Source organism: Nipponia nippon, unplaced genomic scaffold, assembly GCF_047370975.1.
Source record: "Nipponia nippon isolate SJK-2023a ecotype South Korea unplaced genomic scaffold, ASM4737097v1 scaffold_33, whole genome shotgun sequence".
Classification (NCBI taxonomy): domain Eukaryota; kingdom Metazoa; phylum Chordata; class Aves; order Pelecaniformes; family Threskiornithidae; genus Nipponia; species Nipponia nippon.
In genome coordinates, this window is record NW_028262351.1 from 4,453,426 (window position 1) to 4,465,717 (window position 12,292).

The 12,292-nt window shown below is 47.9% G+C and overlaps 2 protein-coding genes across 5 annotated transcripts in view; one reads left to right on the forward strand and one right to left on the reverse strand.

Annotated features, from left to right (window-relative positions):
• The window catches only part of LOC104019252 (zinc finger protein 366-like), a 48,627-nt gene that overhangs the window by 24,809 nt on the left and 11,526 nt on the right, over positions 1 to 12,292 (reverse strand). Inside the window, exon 2 of one of the 4 annotated variants that reach the window (XM_087770856.1) lies at positions 11,405 to 11,592. The exons of the other annotated variants lie outside the window; for them this stretch is intronic. The gene's annotated coding sequence lies outside the window, so the exon portion shown is untranslated. The remainder of the gene's footprint in view (positions 1 to 11,404; positions 11,593 to 12,292) is intronic. 4 annotated transcript variants of the gene reach the window in all.
• LOC148054205 (uncharacterized) overlaps positions 3,023 to 12,292 on the forward strand; it is a 40,221-nt gene continuing 30,951 nt past the window's right edge. Inside the window, 1 exon segment of the mRNA XM_087770655.1 lies at positions 3,023 to 4,589. Coding sequence (XP_087626781.1) covers positions 3,045 to 4,589 — 1,545 coding nt within the window. The 5' untranslated portion in view covers positions 3,023 to 3,044.

Sequence of the window (12,292 nt, forward strand, 5' to 3'; positions counted from 1 at the left end):
CTAAACCTCCCCTGGCGCAACTTGAGGCTGTTTCCTCTTGTGCTATCACTTGCTACTTCGGAGAAGAGACCGACCCCCACCTCGCTACAACCTCCTTTCAGGTAGTTGTAGAGAGCGATAAGGTCTCCCCTCAGCCTTCTTTTCTCCAGGATAAACAACCCCAGTTCCCTCAGCCGCTCCTCATAAGACTTGTTCTCTAGACCCTTCACCAGCTTTGTTGCCCTTCTTTGGACACGCTCTAGCACCTCAATGTCCTCCTTGTAGTGAGGAGCCCAAAACTGAACACAGTATTCGAGGTGCAGCCTCACCAGTGCCGAGTACAGGGGGATGATCACTTCCCTAGTCCTGCTGGCCACACTATTTCTGATACAACCAAATTTTCTGATATTCCCAAATTTTAACATTTTAACTTACATCATTTTTGTTTTATTTTAGCTAGGGAATACAGATGCTTAGGAAACATACCCACTTGCCTGCACTGCTTATAGAGTGGCTTTTGGAATCATCTTGGACAGATGTGTAACTTCTTTTTCTACTCTGTTTTCAGGGAGCAAGACACTATAAGCACTTTTACAGGAGTATAGTTACTTTGGTATTTCTTGTAATAGAGAAAATGCTTAAAATAATATCAAAATGAATACATGTTCACTTTTCTATAACTTACAGATAATTTTTGTTTGGTAGTTACTGAAAATGTTAAACTAGATTCTGAGATTTCCTCTGCTGAAAATCTGGAGCAGTCCTACCACCTACACTGCCAAAGCTGGGGCACTGTTGGTGGCATCAGATGTACTTATAGAGTGGGTTATGGCATAATTTGCTTTTCAATGGTGGCATTTATTAGATTTAAAAAAAAAAATTGCCTGGTGCTTTAGTGAGGTAGCTGTAGATATTTTTCTTCTCTCCAGTATGAGTGCTCTTTTCTCAGTTTAGCATAATGGTTTGCTATCCCTCTCATTCCTTTTATGTGTGCTCTGTCCTTAGTTTAGCAAAAGCATTGCTATCATTCTCATTACTTTTTCGTTGCCTAACAAGACAGTTGGGTGTTTCTTCTTAAAGCACCCTGAAGCCCATGTGTGCTGTAAGTCATTTTACTTATGCCTCACTTTCCATCTCCCCACCACTCCTGAACAGCTGATGCTGTCCTGCTTCAATTTCTCCCAGCTTTTGAAACTGATCTTTTGCCACTGCAAAACTGGATCATTTTTGCTGATAACCCTTGAACTGCATAGTCTTAATTGGTTACATTTTTTTTAATGTACAAGCAGGCTAACCAGTGTGTGGCACTCAGCTGTTTTTGAAGGCGCTTCTGTGTTCATGTCAAGAAGAAATTGTCTTAGGTACCCCAGACTAGTTTTATCTGTTTTGAAAATAAAGCAAAAAAGCAAGGCTGAGTGCTGAGAGCTTTTGTCCAGGAAGTGAGTATAGGTCTGAGTTTAGGCTGAGGATGTTCCAGGCCTAGAAAAGTACCTTAACAAATTGCACTCACCCATATTGCACCCTGAGTCCCTTCTTCTGGAGCTTTGGCACTGCAGAGAAAGGCTTACCAGGAAGAATGAACTGAAAGGAGCCTGACTTTGTAGCCAAGCCATAAGTGCAATCGCACAGGAGGGTGAACTACCTTTAACTTGTGACCATTCAATAAACCTGCAGAAGTGACACCTGGAGGGGGGGCCCAGACCTATCTCTAGAGAAGATGGAGTCTGCAGACCCTAACAACCCTGTGTGACTTCTCTCTGCTCCCTGCCCCTTGGCACTTGCATTTTTGGCTGCATGATGGCCCAGCTCCAGCCAAAGGAGAGCAGGGTTACCCTCACAGTCCAGGGCTCTAGTTAGGGCACTCCCTTGAGAGGCTAGAGATGGGGGTCCAAATCCCTGAGGGAGGAGCAGGGAAATGAATCAGTCTCCAACTTCATGGCTGTTATATTTTACACAGAATTTGATGCCATTAGTGTATATCCCATTTCATATAAATATTCTTACAGGACTGGGTCCCTATTTGGGCATAGGTATACTGAGTTTCCAGACCCTGCCCAGACTTCAGCACTGACAAGACCAGATTGGCCAGGACAGTGACATCAGGAGCACATACAGTAGCAAAACTTCAAATATGCAAAGCTTAACTGGTATCAGCAGACCAGGTGGAAATGCAATTTGATCCTGCCCTCACTATTTATTAGGATCAAGGATGGGTTGGCAAGCTCAGTTAATTACTCAATTAAACAATGGCAGTAATTCATCCTAAGTAACTGTCCTAATTCATAGAATCATAGAATCATAGAATAGTTTGATTTGGAAGGTGTCCTGGTTTCAGCTGGGATAGAGTTAGTTTTCTTCTTGGTAGCCAGTATGGGGCTGTGTTTTGGGTTTAGGATGAGAACAATGTCGATGATACACTGACGTTTTGTTCTTGCTAAGTAGTTGCTAAGTGGCGCTCACACTGGTCAAGGACTTTTCAGCTTCCCATGCTCTGCCGGGTGCACAAGAAGCTGGGAGGGGGCACAGCCAGGACAGCTGACCCAGACTGGCCAAGGGGCTATTCCATACCATGTGACGTCATGCTCAGTATATAAACTGGCGGAGTTAGCCGGGGGAGGGGCAACGATCACTGCTTGGGGGACAGGCTGGGCATCGGTCAGCGGGTGGTGAGCAATTGCAGAGTGTATCGCTTGCTTTGTATTACTATTGTACTATTATTACTTGTTTTTATTATTATTGTTATTATTACTATTACTACTGTTCTATTTTTATTTCACTTTAGTTATTAAACTGTTCTTATCTCAACCCACGAGCTTTCCCCTTTTGCCCTTCCAATTCTCTACCCCATCCCACCAGGGTGGGGGAGTGAGCGAGCGGCTGCGTGGTGCTTAGTTGCCACCTCGGGTTAAACCACGACAGTCCTTTTTGGTGCCCAACGTGGGGCACGAAGGGTTTGAGATAATAACAGATTAACTAGAGTGTATTAAGGAAATTCATTCTGTTAACAGTTATCGGTTGTAATATTGATTCATCCGTTCTCGGTACTAGTCTACCTGATCTGCACCATGCTCTTGTTTTTGCTGTGCTTTGCCATAATGAGTGATGTGTTGCCTGGAAGATTGGTTATTAAAACACTGGCCTTGAGTGCTATCTGGTATTTGGGTTCTGTAGTGAAGCCATTACTGTACTTTGGGTACCACCTCATGGAGACAATTAGCAATTATACCTCTTCCTCTGAGAGGCTTTTTATGGAGGAAATACAGGATGGCACATTTGTTACTTTCTTTTATGATGTTTTCTCCTTCATTACAACAACTTTTCATTATCTTGAGCATCCTTGGGTAGTTAAGATATATCCATTGATAGTTCTTGGGAATTTTGTTTCAGTTTTATCTAAGGTTAAGAAGCAGCTTAAGAATATCATCCAGAGATCTCCTCCAAGGCTGGATAGTTATGAGTGGCATGGTGTGTGGGAGAGTATGGGCAAGTACCTAGGACAATGGGCACCTCCAGTGTTTTGGAACTTCACCCCTGAACAAGTGCATAATCCTGAAAAATTACTAGAATATCTGGAAAATGTATGTTGTCATCCTGGCAACTCCAGAGAGACACAGATCACTGCAACGTGCTGGGGCCTGGCCCATGCCTACCGAGCCCTATTCAACACTATTCAGTACCCTCAAGTGAAAGAGAAGGTCTCTGGATCGGACGACAAAACGACGGCCCCCGTGGCTGCGCCGGCCCCTGCCACAGGCACTGCAGCTGTGCCAGCCCCCGCGTCGGCCCCTGTGGCTGTGCCAGCCCCCATGATAGGTGCTGCGGCTGGACCAGAGAACCAATCCGTGCCAGTATCACTTGCCCCTATACAGAAGAAAAAATACACAAGGAAATCAGCTCGTTTAGTAAGGGCTGATGATGAGCCAGGGCCATCAAGAGAACAGGAGGAGGAAGAGGCAGAACCCATAAATGAGATGGTAACCACCCGATCCCTGTCCCTGAGTGAGCTGCGAGATATGCGAAAAGATTTCGGTCGTCGTCCAGGCGAGCACATCATCACCTGGCTGCTCTGATGCTGGGATAATGGGGCCAGTAGCCTGGAATTAGAGGGTAAGGAAGCCAAGCAGCTGGGATCCCTTTCTAGAGAAGGGGGCATTGACAAAGCGATTGGAAAAGGGGCAAAAGCCCTCAGCCTCTGGAGGCAACTCCTGTCAGGTGTGAAGGAAAGGTATCCCTTCAAGGAAGATGATATATGTCACCCAGGCAAGTGGACCACCATGGAGAGAGGTATCCAGTACCTGAGGGAATTAGCCATGCTGGAGGTGATTTATAATGACCTGGACAACGAGCAGTTATCCAAAGATCCAGATGAAGTCCAGTGCACGCGACCCATGTGGCAGAAGTTTGTACGGAGCGCACCATCATCATATGCAAACTCATTGGCAATAATGACCTGGAAAGATGAAGAGGGACCAACAGTGGATGAATTGGCTGGCCAACTCCGACAATACGAAGGAATTCTCTCTTCCTCCCTACAGGCCTGCGTCTCAGCTGTGGAGAAACTGTCCCAGAAGGTCCAACAACTCGAAGAGGATATATCCTACTCCTCACCTGTACGGACCAGTATCTCAGCCATTAGGAGGAAGCGTCCCTCTGTACAAGAGAGAAGATATAGTGGATACACACCACGGGCCACCCTGTGGTTTTATCTGCGTGACCACGGAGAGGACATGAGGAAGTGGGATGGAAAATCTACCTCAACCCTAGAGGCACGGGTACGTGAGTTGCAAGGAAAAACAACTACAAAAGGTGGTTCTCCCAGGAGAGTTGCGGCTCCAGTTTCCAGCGAGCAGTTCCCCAGACAGGGTAGAAGGGCTGATTCTGTTTCCGATCCTAATAAAGGGATTTTTGATTCGCATTTACAAGAAGTGAGTAACGAATGCTATGACCGGGACTAGAGGGGCCCTGCCTCCAGCCAGGTGGAGGAAAGGGACAACCGGGTGTACTGGACTGTGTGGATTCGATGGCCTGGCACATCAGCCCCACAGGAGTATAAGGCTTTAGTAGACACCGGTGCACAGTGTACCCTCATGCCATCAAGCTGTAAAGGGGCAGAACCCATCCGTATTTCTGGAGTGACAGGGGGATCCCAAGAGCTGACTGTATTGGAGGCCAAAGTGAGCCTAACTGGGAAGGAGTGGCAGAAGCACCCCATTGTGACTGGCCCAGAGGCTCCGTGAATCCTTGGCATAGACTACCTCAGGAGAGGGTATTTCAAGGACCCAAAAGGGTACCGGTGGGCTTTTGGTATAGCTGCCTTGGAGATGGAGGAAATTAAACAGCTGTCTACCCTGCCCGGTCTTTCGGAGGACCCGTCTATTGTGGGGTTGCTGAGGGTCAAAGAACAACAGGTACCAATCACTACCACAACAGTGCACCAGCGGCAATATCGCACCAACAGAGACGCCCTGATTCCCATCCATAAGTTGATTCGTTGACTGGAGAGCCAAGGAGTGATCAACAAGACTCACTCACCTTTTAACAGTCCCATATGGCCAGTGCGAAAGTCTAATGGAGAGTGGAGACTAACAGTAGACTCTCGGGGCCTGAACGAAGTCACGCCACCACTGAGCGCTGCCGTGCCAGACATGCTAGAACTTCAATACAAATTGGAGTCAAAGGCAGCCAAGTGGTATGCCACAACTGACATCGCTAATGCATTGTTCTCAATCCCTTTGGCGGCAGAGTGCAGAACGCAGTTTGCTTTCACTTGGAGGGGCATCCAGTACACCTGGAATCGACTGCCCCAGGGGTGGAAACACAGCCCTACCATTTGCCATGGACTGATCCAGACTACATTGGAACAGGGTGGGGCTCCGGAACACCTGCAGTACATTGATGACATCATTGTGTGGGGCAACACAGCAGCAGAAGTTTTTGAGAAAGGGAAGCAAATAGTCCAAATCCTTCTGGAGGCCAGCTTTGCCATAAAACAAAGTAAGGTCAAGGGACCTGCACAGGAGATCCAGTCTTTAGGAATAAAATGGCAAGATGGGCGTCATCAGATCCCAATGGATGTAATCAACAAAATGACAGCCATGTCTCCACCAACCAGCAAAAAGGAAGCACAAGCTTTCTTGGGTGTTGTGGGTTTTTGGAGAATGCATATTCCAAATTACAGTCTCATCGTAAGCCCTCTCTATCAAGTGACCCGGAAGAAGAACGATTTCAAATGGGGCCCTGAGCAACGACAAGCCTTTGAACAAATTAAACGGGAGATAGTTCATGCAGTCGCCCTTGGGCCAGTCTGGGCAGGACAAGATGTAAAAAATGTGCTCTACACTGCAGCCGGGGAGAATGGCCCTACCTGGAGCCTCTGGCAGAAAGCACCAGGGGAAACTCAAGGTCGACCCCTGGGGTTTTGGAGTCGGGGATACAGAGGATCTGAGGCCTGCTATATTCCGACTGAAAAAGAGCTATTGGCAGCATATGAAGGGGTTTGAGCTGCTTCAGAATTGGTTGGTACTGAAGCACAGCTCCTCCTGGCACCTCGACTGCCAGTGCTGGCCTGGATGTTCAAAGGGAGGATCCCCTGTACACATCATGCAACTGATGCTACATGGAGTAAGTGGGTTGCACTGATCACACAACAGGCTCGAACAGGAAACCCCAGTCGCCCAGGAATCTTGGAAGTGATCATGGACTGGCCAGAAGGCAAAGATTTCAGAATATTGCCAGAGGAGGAGGTGACGCGTGCTGAGGAGGCCCCACTGTATAATAAACTACCAGAAAATGAGAAGCAATATGCCCTGTTCACTGATGGGTCCTGTTGTCTTGTGGGGAAGCATCGGAGGTGGAAAGCTGCTGTATGGAATCCTGTACGACAAGTTGCAGAAACTGCTGAAGGAGAAGGTGAATCGAGTCAGTTTGCAGAGGTGAATGCCATCCAGCTGGCTTTAGATATTGCCGAACGAGAAAAGTGGCCAATGCTCTATCTCTGTACTGACTCATGGATGGTGGCAAATGCCCTGTGGGGGTGGCTACAGCAATGGAAGCAGAGCAACTGGCAGCGCAGAGGCAAACCCATCTGGGCTGCCGCACTGTGGCAAGATATTGCTGCCCAGATAGAGAACCTGGTTGTAAAAGTACGCCACGTAGATGCTCACGTACCCAAGAGTTGGGCTACTAAAGAACATCAAAACAACCAGCAGGTGGATCAGGCTGCTAAGATTGAAGTGGCTCAGGTGGATCTGGACTGGCAACATAAGGGTGAATTATTTCTAGCTCAGTGGGCCCATGACACCTCAGGCCATCAAGGAAGAGACGCAGCATATAGATGGGCTTGTGATCAAGGGGTGGACTTGATCATGGACACTATTGCACAGATTATCCATGAATGCGAAACATGCGCTGCAATCAAGCGAGCCAAGCGGTTCAAGCCTCTCTGGTATGGAGGACGATGGCTGAAATATCAATATGGGGAGGCCTGGCAGATTGATTATATCACACTCCCACAAACCCACCAAGGCAAGCGCCATGTGCTTACAATGGTGGAAGCAACCACTGGATGCCTGGAAACATATCCCGTGCCCCATGCCACCACCCGGAACACTATCCTGGGTCTTGAAAAGCAAGTCCTGTGGCACCCCAGAAAGAACTGAGTCAGACAACGGAACTCATTTCCAAAACAGCCTCATAGGCACCTGGGCCAAAGAGCATGGCATAGAGTGGGTATATCACATCCCCTATCATGCACCAGCCTCCGGGAAAATAGAACGATACAATGGAGTGTTAAAGACTACACTGAGAGCAATGGGTGGTGGAACATTCAAACATTGGGATACACATTTAGCAAAGGCCACCTGGTTAGTCAACAGTAGAGGATCTGCCAATCGAGCTGGCCCTGCCCAGTCAAGACTTTTACAATGCTGTAGAGGGGGATAAAGTCCCTGCAGTGCACATAAAAAATACGCTGGGGAAGACAGTCTGGGTTACTCCTGCCTTAGGCAAAGGTAAACGCATTCATGGGATTGCTTTTGCTCAAGGACCTGGATGCACTTGGTGGGTGATGCGGGAGGATGGGGAAGTCCGATGTGTACCTCAGGGAGATTTGATTTTGGTGAAAATAGCCAATGAACTGAATTATATAATGTTAGTTGCTATATAATACTGTATGTCATCACTTCAATGATTACTATGTGCCCTATCAACAGTATACAGCAAGAATCACCCAAACTAATGAAGAATGAACTTTGAGGAAACCGAGCAAAGTGCAGAGGTGATGGAACCAGAACTGGCTTCAGCATGCTACAATCCAGCACCACGCACTACCTCTCCTGCCCTGAAAGACCGTTATGACACATAAATCCCAAAGTCATAAACTAAATGAACTCAACAAATGTTCTAGAGGGATAGCATATAGGCTAAGGGAATGATACTTGTGTATTGTATCAAAGGAAAGGAAGTGGGTGGTGATTAATGAGGATGTGTTGGATAATGTGGGACCTGGGCATGATGTAAATGTTATGGAATAAGAGGTGCATACTGTCCTGGTTTCAGCTGGGATAGAGTTAATTTTCTTCTTGGTAGCCAGTATGGGGCTGTGTTTTGGGTTTAGGATGAGAACAATGTCGATGATACACTGACGTTTTGTTCTTGCTAAAAGTGGCGCTCAAACTGGTCAAGGACTTTTCAGCTTCCCATGCTCTGCCAGGTGCACAAGAAGCTGGGAGGGGGCACAGCCAGGACAGCTGACCCAGACTGGCCAAGGGGCTATTCCATACCATGTGACGTCATGCTCAGTATATAAACTGGCGGAGTTAGCCGGGGGAGGGGCAACGATCGCTGCTTGGGGGACAGGCTGGGCATCGGTCAGCGGGTGGTGAGCAATTGCAGAGTGTATCGCTTGCTTTGTATTACTATTGTACTATTATTACTTGTTTTTATTATTATTGTTATTATTACTATTACTACTGTTCTATTTTTATTTCACTTTAGTTATTAAACTGTTCTTATCTCAACCCACGAGCTTTCCCCTTTTGCCCTTCCGATCCTCTCTCCCGTCCCACTGGTGGGGGAGTGAGCGAGCGGCTGCGTGGTGCTTAGTTGCCACCTCGGGTTAAACCATGACAGAAGGGACCTTTAAAGGTCATCTAGTCCAACCCCCCCTGCAATGAGCAGGGACATCTTCAACTAGATCAGGTTGCTCAGAGCCCCATCCAACCTGATTTTGAATGTTTCCAAGGATGGGGCATCTACCACCTCTCTGGAGAACCCATCCCAGTGTTTCACCATCCTCACTGTAAAAAATTTCTTCCTTATATCTAGTCTGAATCTACCCTCTTGTAGTTCAAAACCATTACCCCTTGTCCTATCGCTATTGGCCCTGCTAAAGAGTCTGTCCCCATCTTCCTTATAAGTCCCCTTTAAGTATCGAAAGGCTGCAAGAAGGTATCCCTGCAGCCTTCTCTTCTCCAGGCTGAACAACCCCAGCTCTCTCAGCCTTTCCTCATAGCAGAGGTGGTCCAGCCCTCTGATCATTGTTCTGGCCCTCCTCTGGACCCACTCCAACAGATCCATGTCCTTCCTGTGCTGAGGATTCCAGAGCTGGATGCAGTACTCCAGGTGGGGTCTCACGAGAGCAGAATAGAGGGGCAGAATCACCTCCCTCGACCTGCTGGCCACACTTCTTTTGATGCAGCCCAGGATACGGTTGGCTTTCTGGGCTGCAAGTGCACATTGCCGGCTCATGTCCAGCTTTTCATCTACCAGTACCCCCAAGTCCTTCTCCTCAGGGCTGCACTCAATCCCTTCATCCCCCAGCCTGTATTGATACTGGGGGTTGCCCCGACCCAGGTGCAGGGCCTTGCACTTGGCCTTGTTGAACCTCATGAGGTTCACACAGGCCCATTTCTCCAGCCTGTCCAGGTCCCTCTGGATGGCATCCCGTCCCTCAGGCATGTCAACTGCACCCCTCAGCTTGGTGTCATCTGCAAACTTGCTGAGGGTGCACTCGATCCCGCTGTCTATGTCATTGATGAAGATATTGAACAGCACTGGCCCCAGTACGGACCCCTGAGGGACACCACTCGTCACTGTTCTCCATCTGGACATCGAGCCGTTCACCACTACCCTCTGGATGCGACCATCCAGCCAATTCCTTATCCACCGAACAGTCCACCCGTCAAATCCATATCTCTCCAATTTAGAGAGAAGGATGTTGTGGGGGACCGTGTCAAAGGCCTTACAGAAGTCCAGATAGATGACATGCATAGCTCTTCCCTTGTCCACTGATGTAGTCACTCCATCACAGAAGGCCACTAGGTTGGTCAGGCAGGACTTGCCCTTGGTGAAGCCATGCTGGCTGTCTCGAATCACCTCCCTGTCCTCCATGTGCCTTAGCATAGCTTCTAGGAGGATCTGTTCCATGATCTTCCCAGGCACAGAGGTGAGGCTGCCAGGTCGGTAGTTCCCAGGGTCCTCCTTTCTACCCTTTTTAAAAATGGGTGCAATATTTCCCTTTTTCCAGTCCCCAGGGACTTCACCTGACTGCCATGACTTTTCAAATATCATGGAGAGTGGCTTGGCAACTACATCAGCCAGTTCCCTCAGGACTCTGGGATGCATCTCATCGGGACTCATCAACTTATGTATGTTCAGGTTCCTCAGGTGGTCGCGAACCTGATCTTCTCTTACAGTGGGAAGGACTTTGCTCCCCCAGTCCCTGTCTTGCAGTCCATCCATTCGAGAGGTGTGGGAAGAGAGGTTGCCAGTGAAGACTGAGACAAAGTTGTTGAGTACCTCAGCCTTCTCCTCATCTGTTGTTACCAGTTTGTTCATCGGGGGGGGGATACGCTTTCTTTGACCTTCCTTTTCTGGTTAATATACCCTTCTTATTGTTCTTTGCATCTCTTGCCAAGTTCAGCTCCAGCTGCGCTTTGGCCTTCCTGACCCCATCGCTACACAACCGGGCAACGTTCCTATACACTTCCCAGGATACCTGTCCCTGCTTCCACTGCCTGTGCATTTCCTTCTTGCCCTTTAGTTTTACCAGCAGGTCTTGACTCAGCCATGCTGGTCTCTTGTCGTCCTTTCCTGATTTCTTACCCCTGGGGATCGAGAGCTCTTGTGCTCTATGGAAAGCGTCCTTAAAGCTCTGACAGCTCTGTTCTGCTCCCTTGTCCCTGAGGGCAGTTTCCCAGGGGGTCCCACTGACTAACCCCTTGAACAGTTGGAAGTTTGCTTTCCTAAAATTCAGGGTCCTGACTTTACTCTTTGCCTGTCCCATATCCCTCAGGACTGAGAACTCCACCAGTGCATGATCATTGCAGCCCAGGCTGCTTCCAATCCTGACGTCTCTGATTAGCTCACTTGCATTGGTGACCATCAGGTCCAGTATCGCATCCCCTCTGGTAGGGCTGTCTATTACCTGGCTTAAGAAGTTATCCTCGATGCACTCCAGGAGTCTCCTGGACTGCCTACAGCTCACCGTGCTATTTTTCCAGCAGATGTTGAGGTGGTTGAAGTCCCCCAGCAGGACAAGAGCCTGCGAGCACGATGCCTCCTGTAGCTGGAGTAAGAAGGCTTCATCAAATAGGCTCCCCTTGATCAGGCGGCCTGTAGTAAACACCAACCACAAGGTTCCCTTTGTTGCCTCCGTCTCGAATTCTTACCCATAAGCTTTCAACCTGCTCATGGCTATTCTTCAGAGACAGCTCTTCACAATCTATCCATTTCTTGATGTAGAGGGCAACCCCTCCACCCTTCCTTCCTTGCCTGTCCCTTCTGAACAGCCATCGATAGCCGCATTCCAGTCATGGAATTTGTCCCACCAAGTTTCAGTAATCGCAACTAGGTCGTTCTCTCCCTGGCATCATCCACATTGTACTGAAATCATTACGGAAAATCTGTGGTGTAGTTGAGAACAAGATTTAGGATTTGGCTGTTATGAGGTGATGCCAGTGAGACAAATTTCTTCCTTTTCTTAAGTGGATAAAGAGCTCTCATGTCAGAGGCTGGAACCATAGATCTGCCCCTGCCTTTATAAAGTATGTGGAGTCACTTTAATCACTGTTGACAGAAGTCTTATCACTCCATCCCTGTTTCCTGTCTACTTCCATATCTGCCACTGCAAATTAAAATAGTGCATTTTTTCGCAATATCTGATGCATTAAATAATTTTTCCTCTGGAATATTAAAAAAATACACTAATGTAGTTTTAGGAATTTTTTTTCTCACCATTCAGTTATTATAAGAGACAGGGTGAACTGAAGAACAAATAAATAATATAAATATAAGAAGGGATCTGGTGGTAAAA